The following is an 18,312-nucleotide window of genomic DNA, read 5'->3' as shown; positions in this document are numbered from 1 at the left end:
TAGAAGATCAGAGTCTTAGGCTTGGTGCTGCACCGAAAAAAACTGTGTGACCTTGAGCAAGTCATTGAATTTCCCTGAGCTTCAGTTTCTGCCTCTAAAATGAGGGAATTGGGAAAGTTGATTCTTAAGATCCCCCTTAGCCCTATCCTAGGGATAGGATCCTGCCCCTAAGCCAACATGCCTTAAACTAAAAAGAAACAAACCCCGATACCACCTACTCCCACCTGCTATAGAACTCAGGTCCCGCCATATTGAGCCATCAGAGCCTCTTGCCAGGGTTGCCTGGGGGCTTCCCCCCCCCACCCCCAGAATCCTCTTTTGCCTTTTTGTCCCTTTACCTGCTTTTATTTTGTCTCTTCCTTTGACCTCAACCCCTGTGGGTCAGAAACACCAAGGTCTCTGACAAGACGGGGACAGATGGCACTGCCTGCCATAACCTCAGCCTAACCAGGCAGGAGAAGTTAGGGCAAAGGAAAAGAATGGGCTCCTTGAAAGGCAGGCTTCCAGCCCTCCTTCAGATGTAAGGTGAGAGGGGAGGAAAGGAAGAAGGGAAGCCAAAGACACTGGAAGTTTGTTGATTGGGAACAAGAATTAGCAAGATAACGTTAAGACAGACTCAGTCTGTTATGCTGCTGGAAGGTTATCAGTTGTTCCAGCTTTACTTTGGGGGCCTTGGGAGCTGCCCTGGGGACCTTGCCCTTCCTACACCCAGAACTGGCCCCGGTGACATGTGAGCCTGATCCTGTGCAGAGAATGGCAGCCTGTGTCTAGGATGTGAGGGCTCTCCCCACGGTCCAGCAAACCCCTCACAAAACCATCCACACTGGGCTGTCTGTGCCCAGGACCCCAAAAGGCATCTGAAGTATCGCACATTAATGATCTTGTGGATATCTGCTGGGAAACGGCCTTGCTGCCAGCGGGATCAGGAGGCTTTCTGAGACAAAGCTATGAAGGGCAGCTATAGGGGTGGGAGGGGCTTGGGTCACAGACATTTTTTTTTTTGGGGGGTACGCGGGCCTCTCACTGTTGTGGCCTCTCCCGTTGTGGAGCACAGGCTCCGGACGCGCAGGCTCAGCGGCCATGGCTCACGGGCCCAGCCGCTCCGCGGCCTGTGGGATCTTCCCGGACCAGGGCACAAACCCGTGTCCCCTGCATCGGGAGGCGGACTCTCAACCACTGCGCCACCAGTGAAGCCCCACAGACATTTTTTTAAGTAAATTTCTTAGAAAACAATACTGAGCTGGCAGTACTTGGAGCGGGTGGGTGTTAGTTTCCTGTGGCTGCTGTAACAGGTTATCACAAACTAGTGGCTTAAAACAACATAAATTAATTCTCTTATGGTTTTGGGGGTCCGAACTCCAAAATGAGTCTTCTGGGGATGAAATCAAGGTGTCAGCAGGGCTGCTTCCTTCTGGAGGCACCTGGGGAGGATGTTCCCTTGACTTTTCGAGTTTCTAGAAGCCATCTGCACTCCTTGGGTGGTGACCCCTTCCTCCATCTTTAAAGCCAAAGAGTGGAAATAACAAATGATCACTGTTTTAGGTCACTAAAAAAAAAAAAAAAAAAGCCAGGAGTGTAGCATCTTCAAATCTCTGACTCTGACCCTTTGCTTCTGTTGTCACATCTCCTTTCTCTATCTCTGATCCTCCTGCCTCCTTTAATAAGGACCCTGAGGACTTCCCTGGTGGCGCAGTGGTTAAGCATCCGCCTGCCAATGCAGTGGACACGGGTTCGAGCCCTGGTCCGGGAAGGTCTCACATGCCGTGGAGCAAGTAAGCCCGTGCACCACAACAACTGAGCCCACGCGCCACAACTACTGAAGCCCATGCGCCTAGAGACCGTGCTCCACAACAAAGAGAAGCCACCGCAATGAGGAGCCCGCGCACCGCAACGAAGAGTAGCCCCCGCTTGCTGCAACTAGAGAAAGCCTGTGCGCAGCAACGAAGACCCAACGCAGCCCAAAATAAATAAATAAATAATAAAAATAAGGACCCTGGTGATTACGTCCCCCACCCCCACCCCCAGCATAATCACCCTGTGTCACTTTGCTAAGGCTGCCACAGACTTGGTGGCTTAAAAAACAGAAATTAGGGCTTCCCTGGTGGCGCAGTGGTTGAGAGTCCGCATGCCGATGCAGGGGACACGGGTTCGTGCCCCGGACCGGGAGGATCCCACATGCCGCGGAGCGGCTGGGCCCGTGAGCCATGGCCGCTGAGCCTGTGCGTCCGGAGCCTGTGCTCCACAACGGGAGAGGCCACAACAGCGAGAGGCCACAACAGCGAGAGGCCCGCGTACGGTAAAAAACAAAAACAAAAACAGAAATTAATTTCATCACAGTTCTGGAGGCTAGTGTCCAAGACAAGCCGCCGACAGGTTTGGTTTTTCCTGAAACCACTCTCCTTGACTTGCAGGTGGCACCCTTCTCACTGTGTCCTCACATGGTCTTTCTCCTGTGCACGCACATCCTTGGTGTCTCTCCGTGCATCCAATTTCCTCTTCTTATAAGGAGGTCAGTCAGATTGGATTAGGCCCATTCTGATGGCCTCATTTTAACTTAATCACTTCTTTTTTTTAATTTTGGCTGCGTTGGGTTTTTGTTGCTGCGCGTGGGCTTTCTCTAGTTGCGGCAAGCGGGGGCTACTCTTCGTTGCGGAGCGCGGGCTTCTCATTGCAGTGGCTTCTCTTGCTGCGGAGCACAGGCTCTAGGCGTGCAGGCTTCAGTAGTTGCAGCATGCAGGCTCAGTAGTTGTGGCACGCAGGCCCTAGAGCACAAGGGCTTCAGTAGTTGTGGTGCGTGGGCTCAGTAGTTGCGGCTTGTAGGCTCTAGAGCACAGGCTAAGTAGTTGTGGCGCACAGGCTTAGTTGCTCCGCAGCACGTGGGATCTTCCTGGACCAGGGCTTGAACCTGTGTCCCCTGCATCGGCAGCCGCTGAGCCACCAGGGAAGTCCTTTAATCACCTTTTTAGAGGCCCTATCTCCAAACACAAACACATTCTGAGGCACTAGAGGTTAGGGTTTCAACATAGGAACTTGGGGGGAAACAATTCAGCCCCAAACACTCCCCATTTCAAGATCCCTGACTTAATCACCTCTGCAAAGCCCTTTTTGTCGTATAAGGTAACGTTCATTCACAGATTCTGGGTATTAGGATGTGGACATCTTTGTCCAGAACTTTATTCTGTCTACTACAGGGAACAAATGGACAAGGTGGAGAAGGGCTGAGAAACAACTTTGGGAAATTTGTTCTGGACAGTATGTCAGGGAAGTAAGGTGTCGAGGAGGCTTCTGACCCCTAGTCCAGGCTCCTGAGAACCCACCAAGTCCGACTCAGGGAGGTAAGGAGGATGCAGTTTCATCTTGGAACCCAGGAGCATCCCAAGCCATAAACTAAGAAGCCTTCACTTCCCAGCACCTGAGGAGCAGGCTAGGACCTCTCACGCCATACTGGGAGCAAGAGAGGACCAGGAGCCTGAGAGGCGGACCCTAGGATTTACGCAGCTGCCGGGAAGAACGAGGGCCATAGCCTCCTGAGACCATGATTAAAGGTAAAGTGGTGGCAGCAGCACCTGTAATTCCCTGCTCTCCTGCAGCTTCCACCTCAGTGGACAACAATTGGCCGAAGGGGACCCAAGAGGCGAGAGAGGTCCCTGGCTGGGCTAATATAATGGCTGTGTAATCAATGCAGTCTTACAGGGCTCTGTGCTCCAAATGGGGCCCTGTGCTTAGGGGTTAGTGCCCTGCGGTCTCTATCTTGAAATTCTTAATGATTTCACCTCTGAATTTGTGTTTCGGAAGTGTAGCCCGATGAGACAGTGGAGCATGTGCTGGGGGTCCTGCCTCCCCTGGATGGGTTCTCACCTGTTGGCTCCCTGCCCCCACCCAACCACAGCTGCCACCCTCCTTCCCCAGTAGGGACCTGGGTGCAGGCACACGGAGGGTCCAGGTCTGGGTCTGGGTCAGGGTTGGGCATATGTGCTATCTATAGCAAGTCATGGGGCAGAACCCTGCGTGCCTATGGGGATCTGCCCCAGAGTATTTCCTTGTCTCAGGGATCTGGACATTAAATAACAACTTAAAAACCACCATGACAGGTTGAGAGACTGTGGAAGAAAGAAAAAAGCTTTGTTCTTGCTTTTTAAAAACAATTTTTTTTTTTTTTTTGGCTGTGCCTTATAACATGCGGGATCATAGTTCCATGACCAGGGATTGAACCCACACGCCCTGCACTGGGAGTGTGAAGTCTTAAGCACTGGACCACCAGGGAAATCTTGCTTTTTGAACAGAAGGCCCCACATTTTCATTTTGTACCAGGCCTTGCAAATTATGTAGCTGTCCCTGGTCCCAGGAGAAGGTACAGAGCCAGCCCCCCACCCGTGGTGGTCTTTGGAGAAGGACCCTCCTTACTTCCTCAGGCAGTCTCCTTAGTTCCTCAGGTAATGGGAACAGCTCTTTAACCCATGGAGACAGCATTCCCACTTGCATCCTCTCTGGCCCCTTCTGCCCAACCCTTCCCTAGCTCTCAAGGGAGGGATGACTGGGTGAGGTGAGGGTGAGGAAGACGCATAAAAGTGCCTGTAAACAACAGATGCCACAGGTGGTTTATTGAGGTTCAAACCCCAGCCCCTCCCACTGCAGGACATGGGTTGGCCATAAAGTTATGGTCGCAGCGGATCTTTCCCACCAAGAAGGCTGGCCAGGCCCCAGGGCCTAGGAAACCTTCCAGAGCGGTCTCTAGCTATAGAGGGGGGACCTGCTCCTGAAGAGGAAGGGGCTGTGATTGAGAGAGCAGATGCTGCTCCCTGATTAGCTGACAGTATGACCATCCCATTACGGAAGGCACTGCTCACCTACTCCTACGTTGCAGGGCCTGGGGTGTGTGGGGGTCTGCGCTGGCGTCGTTGCTGGGGCCCTTGGAGGTACGGTAAGGGCTAAAAATGAGTCAGCAATGGGAGGTGGTGCACAGGCATCTCGGTCACCCAGAAATCACTCGAAGGGAGAGCAGGCGGTCTCGGCAGGGGTCAGGGGCATGTGCCCCGACCCCACCAGCCCACGGGCCTCAGAAGTTGTTATCGATGTTCCAGACGTCCCCGCTCAGCGCGTTGGCTGCCCCCTGCAGCGTCCAGGTGAGCAGGGCCAGCTGGCGCCGGAAGCGGCTCTCCTGGAAGCCCAGGCCCCGCGCCACCTGGGCCTCCTCCCCAAGGGCCCCAGGGCCACTCGAGCGCAGCAGCCGCACGTGGTCCACCAGGGCACCCAGCGTGTGGTCTCCGCGACCCAGGAAGATGTGGCGGAACGGTGAGTCGGCCGCCGACACGTACTGGGACAGGAAGTAGAACTCCACCTGCGCCGAGAAGGGGATGTGGTTGGAGCCCGAACACCAGTTCCAGACCAACCTTGGGACCTCATGCGCGCTTAACAAATATTGTTGAGCAGTCTCTTTAAGTCCCACCTCCCTTCGGCCACCCAATCAGGAATGGTCGTTCTGTAACGTCATCAGTAGTCAGGTAGGATACGTCCTCCCACTGTGTTTTGGGTTGGATCCCTTTCTTTCTACCCCTTGAGCTTCCAAGCCTGCATCTTTCTTCCTCACCCATTCACTTCCCTGCCCAAAGCCTCAAAGAACCGTCTATCGTCCTGCTGTTCCTCACCTCCCCATACCCCAGTCATTCCTGCCCACCTGCGTGAATGTCCACAACCCAGATTCAAACGACAAGGGGACAGGCCAGCCCTAATGAAGTGCCTGACTCTGGGTCCTCACCCTCTTGACTCAGATGCTGTCGGTTTTTCCTGAGATGGCCGCGCTCCCAGCCCAGTTCTCCCACCTCTCTGCCAGCCTCTCCGGTTCCTTCTGTTCCCACCTGTGGGCAGGCCCAGGGTTCGACCTCTACTTTCTCCTCTTCTCATTACCTACAATCCAATGGTTTTCAACCCTGGCTGCACATTAGAATCACTTGAGGAAGATTTTAAAATTACCATTGCGTGGGTGCCACCCCAGCAGAATTAGAATCTCTAGGGGTGGTCTCACACACTCATGTCTTCTTAAGTCCTCCACCTTTCACTCAGAGAGCTCATCCACGCCCCTGGCTTCAACTGGGACCTCATGGGGACAATTGCCAAGTCTACTCCACAAATCATTGCCTGGAATCCTATCCCCCAGTCTGCTGGACCTCCCCACTGGGGTAGGGGGTACCCAGCCACAGCCTCACACACATGTAGACACCAACTTCTTCCAAAACCTGACCTTCGCACCCACCTTCCCTCATGAGCACCATGGCGTACCCCAGGTGCCAGGCTCTCAACCTCAAAGGTGAATAAGAGTTGGGTGGACACAGGGTCAGACTTTGGTTTCCAGTTTCTCTTTAGGATCAGACTGCCTGGTCCTTAATTTCAGCTTCACCACTTACTGTGTGATTTTGAATAAGTCACTTAGCCTCTCTGAGCCTCAGTTACTGTGTACAATAATAGCAAACTCACAGGATTTGGAGGAGTCCTACGGGAGAAAGTGAAGTAAAGCCTTAGCACGTGATAGCCCTCAATAAATGGCAGCTGCTATTATTATTCTCCTCCTCTTCCCTCAACACCCAGTCCGTCCATTTTTCCTTCCAAATGTCGCACACCAGTTCAATCCCCTCACCCACCCAGAGCTCAGCTATCACTAACTTCGTTCCCTTTTCAAGCCATTTACACTCTGGCCAAGTATTTCCTAAAATTACACTTTGCCCACATCACCGGGCTGCTCAAAAACCTTCCAAATTTCCTTGATGCCCAGACCCTCAAAACCCAAACATCTTTTTTTTTTTTTTTTTTGCCTTGCCATGTCGCATGTGGGGATCTTAGTTCCCTGACCAGGGATCGAACCCGTACCCCCTGCAGTGGAAGCGAGGAGTCTTAACCACTGGACCACCAGGGAAGTCCCAGAACCCAAACTTCTTATACTGGCATTCAAGTCTCCCCATAGTTGATCCCTAACCCACTCCCCTCCGCTCCTCCACAGGGCTTCTGTTCTGGCTCTGCTGGTCTACACACTACTCCCAAGGAAAGCCAGGCCTAGTGCACTGCCATGCCCTTATTCTTGGTGTCTCCATCCTGAAACATGCTCTTTTTGCACCAACCCAAGTTCTGTCTGTTCCTCAAGACCCACATTATAGTCTAAAGCAGGGGTCAGCAAACATTTTTTGGAAAAAGCCAGATCGTAACTATTTTAGGCTTTGCAGGCCACACTGTTTCTGTTGCAACTACTCAACTTTGCTGCTGTAGCACACAGGCAGCCACACACAATAGAAAAATCAACGAGCATGGCTGTGTTAAAATAAAACTTCATTTACAAAAACAGGTGGCAAGCCAAATTTGGCCTGCTGGCTAGTTTACCAACCCCTGGGTTAGAACCACAAAGTTCCCTGGGTCTGGCCCAGCCCTGTTTGAGGTTCTGAAGCCCTGCATCTTTTACTCTCCAGCCCTGAGTCTGAATCCTGTCCCTTACACACAGATGCCCTTTATCCCTTGGGGGGCACATTGCAACTTTAGGGATAGGGTGAGGGGAGTGTCTTTTTTTGTCTCTAGGGTCTGGCACAGCGGGGGTTAAAGCAAGATCTGTGAATGAGGATGAATCGCCCATTCCAGGAGAAAGGAGCCAGGACCAAAGAGCAAGATGGGTGGGCTTGCGAACAGAAAGACTGTATGAGTGATGCCAAGGGAAGCAGGCAGGGACACAACAGGAAAAAGGAGGGGGGAGAAAGAACAAGACCTTGCAAGGGCCAGACATATCATCCCCAAACCGCGCATGTGTACACCGCGGGGTCCCGGTTCACCCCACAGTCACTGAGGATGGCCCTGCTTATCATTTTGCCCTATAGACTTTTCCCCTCGCCTACAGTCCCTACCCACCCATTTCCAGAGATCAAAGGGCTGCAGGGTTGAGTTCTTGGGGTAAGGAAATGGAAGGAAGAGGATGGGTTGGAACTGGAGCTGGGGTGCAGGCTGCAAAGTATTCAAACCTAAGCAGGAGGGAATAATAATCTTGTATAACTTTCACATGACACCTCCTCCAGGCAGCCTTTCTGGGTTTCATCCATCTCACCAGAAGTAAGAGAGCTCTCTACGCTCTGAATTGTTTACACCATTTGCATCTCCCAAGCCATGATCCTGTGCCTCTTAGACCATGGACCACCATGGACATGCTTCTTCTCTCCAGAAGGGAGAGGAGGCGGTGGGGAACCGGAGGGGGCGCAGTTGTCCCAGTTCTGCCATTCGGTGGCCGGGCGACTGTGGCTAAGGGGCTGACCCTCCCTGTCTCATCACTTTGCGGGCCCGCCTCTGTGGTCGCTCCAGCTTGGCGGGTCTGTGAGCAAAGCACTGTGAGTCCAGGACTGGGAACGCCCCGAGGACAGGTACAAATGAAAGCGGAACGAGGGTAGGACAGCGCACTGGCGCAGGGCCGAAAGGAGGGGCCCTAAGCCGCCGGAAGAGGGCGAGGCGGCGCGGCCGGCGGCGGCCGGGCTGGGCGGGGCCTCACCCGCATAATGCGCACGTTGTACATGCGCGTCAGTCTCTCGTCGCTCTCCTCCGAGCTGTAGATCTCCTTCCGCAGCTTCTCGGCCGCCCGGATGTAGTCCCCCCGCGCCGAGTACACCCACTGGAGGGTCAGCCCGCGGGCCTGAGGGCGAAGGCGCGGGCTGGGGCCGGCGGCAGGGGCCCAGGTGCTGGGGGACGGAGCTGGGACCCCGGGCCTGGCAGGAGTGGGGAGGTATAGGGGGACAGAATGCTGGGGGCAGAATGAAGGGAGAGAGAAGACCTGTGCGGTTGGGCGGGTGCTAGCTGGGTCCTAGGGGCTTAGTGACTGGGGCAGGAGTAAAGGGGCCAGGTTGCCAGACGGGCCCTAGACGAAGGGGAGAGGGGCCAGATCCCCTGGCCCGGGCACAACTTTAATGGGATATAGCACCCCCCCACCGCCAGAAGCCGGGAGCAGGGTTGGCGTCTTGGACCTTGAGGTCCCCAGAGAACTCATTGAGGCTGCCGATGTGCCTGAGGACCACATCCCCATAGCGGCCGAAGTCGAGGGGCAGCAGGTGATCGTGGCTGAGCCGGATGAGGAGCTGCCCGGCGAGCTGGGCCACAGCCTGGGCCACGGCAGGCAGGCGGCCCCGCAGTACCCTGTGCAGGTTCTCATAGGTGTCGTCCTTCGTGTGCAGGAACGGGTACATCGGGCCATCCTGCCGGGACAGGGCGGAGGCTGGCGCGCGGGCACAGTGTGAACAGGCCCAGGGGCTGCTGTTCTGGGGCAGGGCCCGGAAGTCTCACCTCCATGAAGGAGAACTCAACGGCAGGGACCCCCGCAAAGGCCGTGAAGGAATAGGCACTGCTGTCCATGGGCAGCGGCCGGATCCTGGGGATGGGCAGGTTGGAGCGCTGTGTGGGTTCAGGGTCCCCCCACATATCCCCCCCAGCTCTCTTCCCTCCCTCCCTGCCCAACTTACACCTCAGCTTCCCAGCTGTGATTGTTGAACACCACCTGCTCGAAGAGGGTCTGCCCACTGCGGTTAGGAGAGTCCACCTGGGGGCAGGGTGGGGGGCACCAGTCAGGCTCTGGCGGCCACCAGCTTCCCTTCATCCCCCACTCCTGGCCAGGCTCTTACCTGCTTTAGGATGTTCTCGATGAGGCTGATCAGAAGGGGGCTGGTCTTGGCGTGGAACTTGTCATCCCCTGCGGAGAGGGATGCCGGGCTCAAGGCTTGGCCCGGAGGGCAGGGTGCACCAGAGGGGGCCCAGGTGGTGGCACTGCCCCTGCTCACCCAGCACTGCGTTGTCCAGGCTCACATAGACTACGGCTTTGAGGTGCAGCACGCTGAGGTAGCCCTGTGGGTGGGGGGTGTGGAGTATGAAATCCCCCTGCCTCTCCCCACTGCCTGGCTACCTGCCCAGGACCCCAGGTTACCTCCAGCCACTCCATGGAGCCCACACTCCCAAAGTCACCACCATCCCAGCTGATGAAGAGAAGACTTCTGCGGGGCCGGAAGCCTGGGGGCGGGGGGGAAGGAGGGAGGATGGGCTTGGCTGGGGGCCAGGCAAAGACCCACCTCTTTGTCTTCCTCTGTCCTGGTCCCCTGGGATCTCTCCTTCCCTCCCATCAAGCCACCATCCCAGCCCATCTCACCTGGGTCTGCCCTGACTCAGCTGTATCAGTGATGGGGATTGCTTACATAGGGAATCTCTGCTTAATCTTCACTCAGACATGGACTATTAGTACTTTCATGTTTAAATGAGGAAATGGGGCTTCCCTGGTGGCGCAGTGGTTGAGAGTCCGCCTGCCTGCAGGGGACACGGGTTCGTGCCCCGGTCCAGGAAGATCCCACATGCCGCGGAGCGGCTGGGCCCGTGAGCCATGGCCGCTGAGCCTGCGCGTCCAGAGCCTGTGCTCCGCAACGGGAGAGGCCACAACAGTGAGAGGCCCGCGTACCGCAAAAAAAAAAAAAAAATGAGGAAATGGAGGTGAAGTGACTTGCCCAGGGCCACACAGCCAGGACACGGAGGAGCCAGGTTTGGAGCCCAGGTCTCAGTGGCCACCCTCCAGCCTGTGCTTATAACTGCCTCTCTGCCCTGTCCTAGCTCAGACCACAGCCCCAGCTGCCCGGCCCAGGCCCAGACCCTGACCTTACCATTGCTCACCATGGAGGAAAAGGTCCGCACCAGCTCCAGCAGTATGGCGGTCCCCACGGCGGACCTGGCTGCTCCTGGGCCCCATGCATCCCTCTGGGCCCCAATGACAACATAGTGATCTGGGGGAGGGGATGTTGGGGCCCACCTCTTACATGGGCAGAACCCAGAGGCTTCTCCCTTGACCCTAGGAGGGTCCATTTCTGCAGGACCCTCACATCTCTGCAGCCCCAGCCCTGCAATCCCTGCTGCCCCTAAAGAGAGTTCCTCTCCTCCCCTTGGCCCTTCCTGGGTGGGCTGCTCCTTCATCACATTGCCTGGGGTCATTCTGGGCTCCATTACCTGCCTGATCGGGGTGCCCCTCTGTTCACCAAGTCCTGACAGGTTTAAAATCTCTCTCTAACCCTTCCCACTCCCACTCCCACCACCAGCATGCTCATCTGAGCCTCATCACAGGCCTCCCTGTGCCTCTTCCTTCAGTGCTTCTAGGTACCACACTCTTTGGCTCAAGAACCCACTTTGATTCCCCACTGTTATCCACAACAAGTTATGCTTGAAAGGCTCACTTATCTAGTCTGATCTCCCTTTCATGCTGTAACATCACCCAACTTATGCTTGCTCACCTCTGGTGCTAGGGAACTCACTACTGTGCAGAACTGCCCATTCTGTCTCGGGACAGCTTCAACCGTGAGGTCTCCTCACTGCCACCCCCCTCAGTTCCAGCCCATCCCCAACTTGCCAGCCTCCCTCCCTGCTAAGCCCAGCTCCCCCGCTGCAGGGTGTGGGTGATGCTGGATAAGCAAGCACACCTGGCTCTGAGCGGCCCTCGATGCAGCCAAAGATGTTGCTGATGGGGGTGGAGGCCCTGTGGTTGTTGACCCCTAGGTGCAGGCCTGGCCCAGGGCCCAGGCGATAAGGGGAGACTGGGAGGTGCCCCTGCCATTCCTGGGGGGCCACAGGGCCTTCAAGCTTCCTGGGGAGGGGTAGAGCAGAAAGGGTTAGAAGTGGCAGAGAGTCCCAGGCTATGGAAGAGCCCAAAGCCCCCACTTCACTCTTTCTCTCCCTCACACCCTCTGGCTCCAGCTCTCTGCATCTGTACTCTGCCTGAGGGGCCAGTGCAGCCAGGGCTGCCTTGGACAGTTGTGCAGGTTGTGTCCTGCTCAAGAGTGCCCAGCAGAGGTGGGTGTGATATCCAGCTGGAGCGCCACTCACCAAATGGCAAGAGGCTGCGCCCACCCAGAAGAGCCACCTTGTTCTGGTTCACCCAAAGGCACCTTATGGGCTAGCTGCAGCCTACCTCTCCCTGCCTCCTCCCCTCCTGGTCCCCACATGGCCCCCACCTCAGTAGGAGGGAGGCAGTGTCCGCGCTGATGGGCTGGGCTGGGATGCTGGGGAGGCCCGAGGACTGGACCGGAGGGAACTGGGTTTGATTGAAGGAAGGGAAGCCAGGTGTGTAGGGATCTCCCGTTCCCAGGTGCACCTGTGGGGAGAGGGTTGCCCACACTGAAACTGTGAGCCGGGCTCCCCAGGATAGGGCGCCAGCCTCATCCTAGGCAGGCTGTGCAGCCCTGGGACCACAGGAAGGCACTACTGGCTCCCCGAGACTCACATGTCCATACACAGCCCGGTGGCTGGACAGGCTAAGCTTGTGTGGGCCCTGGGAGAAGTCTGCCGGGTCCGGGTATATGAGCACTCCTTGGGCCCCAAAGTCCTGGGCACTGGCCACCTGGGGAAGGGAGGTGGCTAAAGGACCCCTTTTCCCAGAGAAAATGGATTTATAAAGGCTGAAGGAGCAAGTAAAAGTGGAATGGCACGGCCTCTGATCTGCAGCTGTGGATCCACAGAGAGGCTGTGGGCACCCCCTGGACCTCGCCTTCCGCCCTCCCGCAGTGCCTCGGCAGCCCCCAAACCTCACTGTACCCCACATCCCCTCCTGTTTCTGTTCCCCACCCCAACCTCCTGATTTTGTTCCCTGCCAACGGTTTCTTACGACCCATTTGGTTCTTCCTTTTCTCTCTGTGACCGCCTCCTAGACGCTTCCTATTTGCCGCCATCCGATCCCCGGACTCCCCAGCCGGCACCCTCCCCGCTCCGCCCCAACCCGCATCCAGGGACCCTCACCTTCTGGGCAAAGTTGATCACCCCCAAGCGCACCAGCAGGAGGCGCCCCTTCGGCTCCACGCCCCGGGCCCGCAGGTCCTGCAGGTCCTCCGGCCGCCCGTAGTGGGCGTACACCAGCTCTCCCTGGGGAGGGAGGATGGGGAGGGCAGTGAGGCGCGCCCCCGCTCCACCGCCAGGGAAAGCGCACGCTGCCCCATCCTGGGGACCGGGCAGGAGGCGCTCACCGTGGCGTTGCCCGTGGCGCTGTAGGGGCAGTAAACGTCCGGGTCCTCTAGTGGCAGCTGCTCCCCATGCTTCCCGGCGGCATCCACCCAGTGTAGGGCGTTGGGGTGAGCCCTGAGGAGCGGGGGTGGTGAGCGACCCACCCACAGGCCGCCCACCCCTCCTCGCCCCCCAACCCCACCCCATGCACTCACGGGTCCGGGAACTGCAGCCCCACGTAGTGCGTGTCCATCCACACGTGGTCCAGCTTCTGGCTCAAGAGCACCGCGCGGAGGTCCTGAACCAGGGCTGCCATCCCGGCCGAGCCGGCTACCCTTTCCCGAAGGCTGGTTTGCCTGTGCAGGGAGAGGGGGGATTGGGGCGCAGGAGGAGAGAGGGGCAGGGACTTCTGGGGACCTGGAGGAGAGGGCGGGAGCAGGGGAAGGATGCCAGAGGTGTGGGGTGGCCCCAGCCCCGGGCAGTGAGGGGCTCTTAAGGCTCTCCTGCCATCACTACCAGGGTTGCACTGGAGGGTCTCCAGGGCCTCCTTCTGCTTAAACCTCAGCTTCTGATAGCCAGGGGTCCTGTCCACCACCCCTTAGGTTCTTCACAGGTCAGGCCAAACTCACCAGTCTACCTACTCTCCCCTCCACACATACACACACTAGCCTGTGCTTTGCCCCAGGCATGAAAACACTTTTCTTCCAAAGGGCTATCTGGGCAGAGGTGAGGGGCTCTGCATCTCTCTCATCCTCCAGCTGGGCCTAATAGAGACACCTTACACCAAGGTTGCCGGTGGAATCTGGGGTCACTTGTCTGGTTGGAGACCTCGCCCTGTCTTCTTCCATAGTCACCACCTAACTAGCCAGCCTGCTGTCACTGGAACGCTCCCTGATCTTCCATCTTGCCTGTGCCAGCACGGCCCCTGCATGGCCTCTCTCTCAAGCAGCTCCACCTGTGCTCTTTCCATGGCAAGCAAACTTCCCTTCTCAGCATCATCACTGAATACCCCTTCTACCTTTTGCCTTGGCAGAAACCTGGCTGTCCCTTGGGAGGCCAGGTCTCCTTCGGGACATGTGAAAAAAGCAGCTCAGGCTCTCATACCACCCAGGCCCAGAGAGGAGGTGTGCTTCTGGCTCCACTGTTCACGTTTCTGACCATGAAACTCTCTTCCGTCAAAGTCCCTGCCATCCAGCAGTCCCACCCTCTGTCCTTCCTCGCTGCTGTCATCTTTTAGCCAATTGGTCACTTAGCCACTTTCAGTGAAGACTTTGGCATCTGGCCAGCCACTTCCCTGGCCATATCCTGGATCTTGTCCCCAGAACTCCATCTCTGGCATACTGATCCAATTTACTGAACACCTACTAAGTGCTAGGCATGGTGGTAGGTGCTGGAGACTGCAAGATAAATAGGACACAGTTTATCATATAAATCTTAAAAGTTCCAGAATCTCACTCCCTGACCGGAGCTTTTCAGGTTGGAACTCACTCCCTTAGGCTCACTATACCTGTTCTGCAACTCCATGGAGCACTCCACACTGTCCAATTTCTCCAGGTCTATCAGCTCCTCCCTGGTTTCCCTTCCTTCCCCAACCAACCTAGAGTCATACATCACCTCATTGCCTGCTCCCTCTCACTGCTCCCGTCTTGCCTCCCTGCCCTTTGATGGCATCCACAGTGCCACCCCCCACCCTCGTAGATCTGTCAAACCATCCACTTGCTCAGGCTGTACCCAGACTACTAAGTGTTGCTCAACAGAAAAAAAACCAACAAAAACCACCATGCATGTAGGGACTTCCCTGGTGGCGCGGTGATTAGGAATCCACCTGCCAATGCAGGGGACACGGGTTCAAGCCCTGGTCCAGGAGGATTCCACATGCCGCAGAGCAACTGAGCCCATGTGCCACAGCTACTGAGCCCACACGCCACAACTACTGAAGCCCATGTGCCTAGAGCCCGTGCTCCACAACAAGAGAAGCCACTGCAATGAGAAGCCCGCACACCACAACGAAGAGTAGCCTCCGCTCGCTGAAACTAGAGAAAGCCCACGCGCAGCAATGAAGACCCAATGCAGCCAAAAATAAATTAATTAATTTAAAAACCAAACCAAAACAAAAAAACATGCACGTTGTTGATTCAAGCAAAATGGATCCAGCAGTGTATCAACAAATAATAATACACTTTGATCAAGTTTATGTTGATCTCATGAAGACAAGGAAATCTATTAATACAAATGACTACATAAACTTTAAAGAAGAAAATCATGTGATCGTATCAATACATTCTGGAAAAATATTTGAAAAAAAATTGATTCTTGTTCCTCCTTTCCTGATCATTAAAAAAAAAGAAAAAGTCTCAGTAAGTTAGGAATAGAAGGAAACTTCCTTAATTTACTTCTAAAAATCTAACTGGGGGAATTCCCTGGCGGTCACTGCCAAGGGCCCGGGTTCCAAAAAAAAAAAAAAAGCAACAATGACAAAGTATTAGAAAAACATTCCTATGAAAGTTAGGAACTAGGCAAGGATATTTACTATCTCATTACCTAAATTCATGTCCTCTCCAATGCAATAATAAATGAAAAAGATATAAAAGATATATGCATTGGAAAAGAAACTATGCGTCTCTCACTAAATATAGATTATATAATTTTCCACTTAGGAAACCCAGGAAAACCCACTGAAGAAATGATTCCTGACCTCTTCTCTGGACCTACCCGAGCAGCTCCATCCCAGTAGGAAAAGGTGACCTCAGCAGGACAAAAGAAACGCTAGCCTGCTCACGCTGGGCTGGCAGACCCCACAGATTGGGGGATGGTCTTTGCCCACACATACATTTGCTTCTTTTTCTGATTCCCTAAGTCCCCCTTCTCAGAGACCCCCAGAGCTCCCCACTGCCACAGGTCAAATTCCAATCTCCTCAACGTGGCATTCAAGACTTTTCTGGGTCTGTCCCACTTCATATGTGGATGCTGGAGCCCTCTGTGCACATTCAGGTAGCTCCCTCAGCTTCCAAATGTGTCATCTGCTGCCCTCCCTCCCCTCAGCTCCAAACGCCTTCTATCCTTCCCAGGACCACTGAGCAGGGAGGCCAGGGCGGCAGGTGGCAGGACTCAGGGTCCCGGGTGAAGAGGAAGGGAGGCTGAGTCTGAGCAGGTGATGTTTTTTGAGGGCCTGGAATGGGACTGGCTGATCCTCACCTGATGGTATCTTCCAGACGCCCCTCCCCCAGGTGCCGCAGAAACATGGCCTGGAGGTCGCTCCAGTACAATGTGCCCTGGTGGGAGTCCGGGCCCAGCTCATGGTTCATGTCCTCGCTGACCACCATCACGTCATCCCCACATGCCTGGCAGGACCCCCGGAAGACCACGTAGCCCAGGAGGAAGGCTGGTGGGTGGCAAGATGGAGAGTCTCCTTGTGCCCCTCTCTGGACCCCAGATATCTCCCCCAGCCCAGCCCCTCCACTGGGGGTGGGGATGACTCTCACCCCCAGTGAAGATCAGTAGGGCTGTCAGGACCAGGTAAGGGGTGGCTCTTCGTCCTGCTGGTGCCCAGAGTCTGGGGTTTTGCCGAGCTGGTCGAGAGCCCAGGGGCTCGGGGCCCCTCAGCTCCATGGGGAAGAAGTGGGCCGGTGGCTCGGTCCCCTCCTCCCTGTCTTCCTCTTCCTCCTCCAGGGGCCCCTGCTGGGTGCCCTCCACACGCTTGTAGATGGTCTGAGAGGGTCCTGGGGACAACCTTTGCTGTAGGGGCGTGGTGGACATGAAATCGGGGAAAGAGGCCTGGAGGATGGGGAGGAATCTGGCGATAACAGGGTCAGTGACTTCGGGGTGCCATGGGCACAAGGCAGGGGAGAGGGCCCCAAGAATTAGGCTGGGGGGAGAGTAGGAGGTAGGGAAGGGGAGGGGCCCACTTGGGGTTTGGGAGGGGACTGAGGACCTGGAGAGAAGGCCTAAGGGTCTCCCAACCCCACTCTATCTTACCGCTCTCTGGAGTAGACCCCAAAGCCGCTCCATGCTCGTGCCCCCTCCTGAGCCCTGCAGTCTGTCCCCCACCCCCAGTGATAAACCGTTTGTGGGAGCCCCAAGAGGCCCCTTATCAGCCCTGGCAGGCAGCCTGAGCCCAGGCCCTTCTCTGCCTCCCCCGTCCCAGGGTGGGGGCACAGTCCGGGCTTCAGTTCAGCCTTCCAGACACGGCCCCCAGCCCAGGCTAGAGGATGAGGGGCTGTGCCCTCCCCTGCCAATCCCTCCGCAGTCCCACTCCTGCCCTCTTCTTGCAAAACAATCAATTTTTTGGCCTTGGGGCAGACTTTGGCCTCTAGTTCCCGTCAAGGCTGGGGGAGGAGGGCTGATGGCTGGGGAAGGCGGAGATATGGATGCCCCTTCCACCCTCCTGCTTCCTCCCTTCCCAATGTCCTTGGGGACCCCTTCCTAAGCTCCCCACCATGAACACCTCTGCCCCTTCCTCATCTGGCTTGCGGGCTCCCCAATACCCAAGCCCTGTAACACATTAGCTGCCCTCCCAGTGGGATCCCTAGCTGAAGGGGCCACAGTGGTGTGACCTGGGGTTTGGCCTGGCCATGTGGGTGCCTGTCCCATTGGAATCAGGCTGCAAAGGGGGTCCAGGCTCCTGCTGGCTGCTGCAGAGGGAGGTGGGAGCACATGGTCAGGCAGGGCCGGTGAGTGCTCCAGGATGGGGATCCTGCCTGGAGTCAGGGATCTGTAGGTCAAGGCCCACCAGGCATCAGTGGAAAGAATCCTGGCCAAGGCACGGGCAGAGGTGGGTAACGTTGGACAAGTGATGGTCCTCCCTGGGCACCTGTGCCTCTTTGGTTACCAAAGGACTTGGACCACACGGGTTTCTATCTCTTTGGGGTCTGGGGACCTCAGAACACAGGCACAAACTACTAAGTTTTACCTACAGTTTCAGGCAGGGGGCAAGGAGCTCTGGAATGGAAGGGCTCAAGGGCCCAGTGTCGGGGTCTTCCTGGGAGACCTCAGTTCCTACCCAAGTTGGGAGAGTTCTGAGCTGCTGGGGAGTACCGGTGCCACATTCCCTGCCCCACTCTTGTCACCGCCTAGCGCCCCGGAAAAGACAGCGCAGTCCCGCCTCACCTGAGCTGTGGGTCCAGGGGTGCTTAAGTGCGGCCTCTCGGGAGGCCCGAGGCCCCGCCCACCCAAGATCCCACCTCCGGTCCCGCCCAGGCCCCGCCTCTGGGGCGGATCCTCGGCTCCGCCCCGCCCCTACCGCCGCATCCTCTCTCCGGCTCCCACTTCCCGCCGCAACTCAGCTCCTCGCTGGGCGCCTAATTGAGCGACTCTCCCGCGTTCTCGCTGCGTGATCCTCCCTGG

General features: G+C 56.4%; 1 protein-coding gene across 6 annotated transcripts; it reads right to left on the bottom strand.

Annotated features, from left to right (window-relative positions):
- Positions 1–4,438: 4,438 nt before the first annotated feature.
- TFR2 (transferrin receptor 2) lies at positions 4,439–18,093 on the bottom strand. Of its 6 annotated transcripts, none has more exons than XM_029221984.1 (18): positions 16,945–17,196; positions 16,452–16,704; positions 16,165–16,351; positions 13,185–13,325; positions 12,993–13,104; positions 12,769–12,891; positions 12,257–12,373; positions 11,988–12,127; positions 11,457–11,620; positions 10,660–10,743; positions 9,929–10,011; positions 9,786–9,849; positions 9,630–9,697; positions 9,471–9,547; positions 9,295–9,379; positions 8,979–9,206; positions 8,510–8,650; positions 4,439–5,338 (listed from the first exon to the last, which is right to left on the bottom strand). In XM_029221984.1, the coding sequence occupies exons 1-18, from the start codon at positions 16,975–16,977 to the stop codon at positions 5,057–5,059; spliced, it is 2,382 nt and encodes a 793-aa protein (XP_029077817.1). In that variant the 5' UTR covers positions 16,978–17,196; the 3' UTR covers positions 4,439–5,056. The 6 variants fall into 6 exon arrangements, with proteins under 6 accessions (XP_029077817.1, XP_029077815.1, XP_029077816.1 ...); XM_029221982.1 differs by adding an exon at positions 18,076–18,093 and having other exon boundaries at positions 4,441–5,338; positions 10,650–10,769; positions 16,452–17,005; XM_029221983.1 differs by lacking the exon at positions 16,945–17,196 and adding an exon at positions 18,076–18,087 and having other exon boundaries at positions 4,441–5,338; positions 10,650–10,769; positions 16,452–16,762.
- Between the last annotated feature and the right edge of the window lie 219 nt (positions 18,094–18,312).

Source organism: Monodon monoceros, unplaced genomic scaffold (assembly GCF_005190385.1).
Source record: "Monodon monoceros isolate NGI ecotype Baffin Bay Population unplaced genomic scaffold, NGI_Narwhal_1 Super_Scaffold_13, whole genome shotgun sequence".
NCBI classification, from domain to species: domain Eukaryota; kingdom Metazoa; phylum Chordata; class Mammalia; order Artiodactyla; family Monodontidae; genus Monodon; species Monodon monoceros.
The sequence above is the reverse complement of the archived record's forward strand: the minus strand, read 5'-3'. Positions and strand labels throughout refer to the sequence as shown.

Coding starts and splice junctions, on each gene's coding strand:
- TFR2 (XM_029221981.1), bottom strand. CDS start 16,977: ATGGAGCGGCTTTGGGGTCTACTCCAGAGAGCG. Junction 13,105..13,184: donor GGGCTGCAGTTCCCGGACCC/GTGAGTGCATGG, acceptor CCCGCTCCTCAG/GGCTCACCCCAACGCCCTAC. Junction 8,651..8,978: donor AGTTCTCTGGGGACCTCAAG/GTCCAAGACGCC, acceptor CTTCGCCCTCAG/GCCCGCGGGCTGACCCTCCA.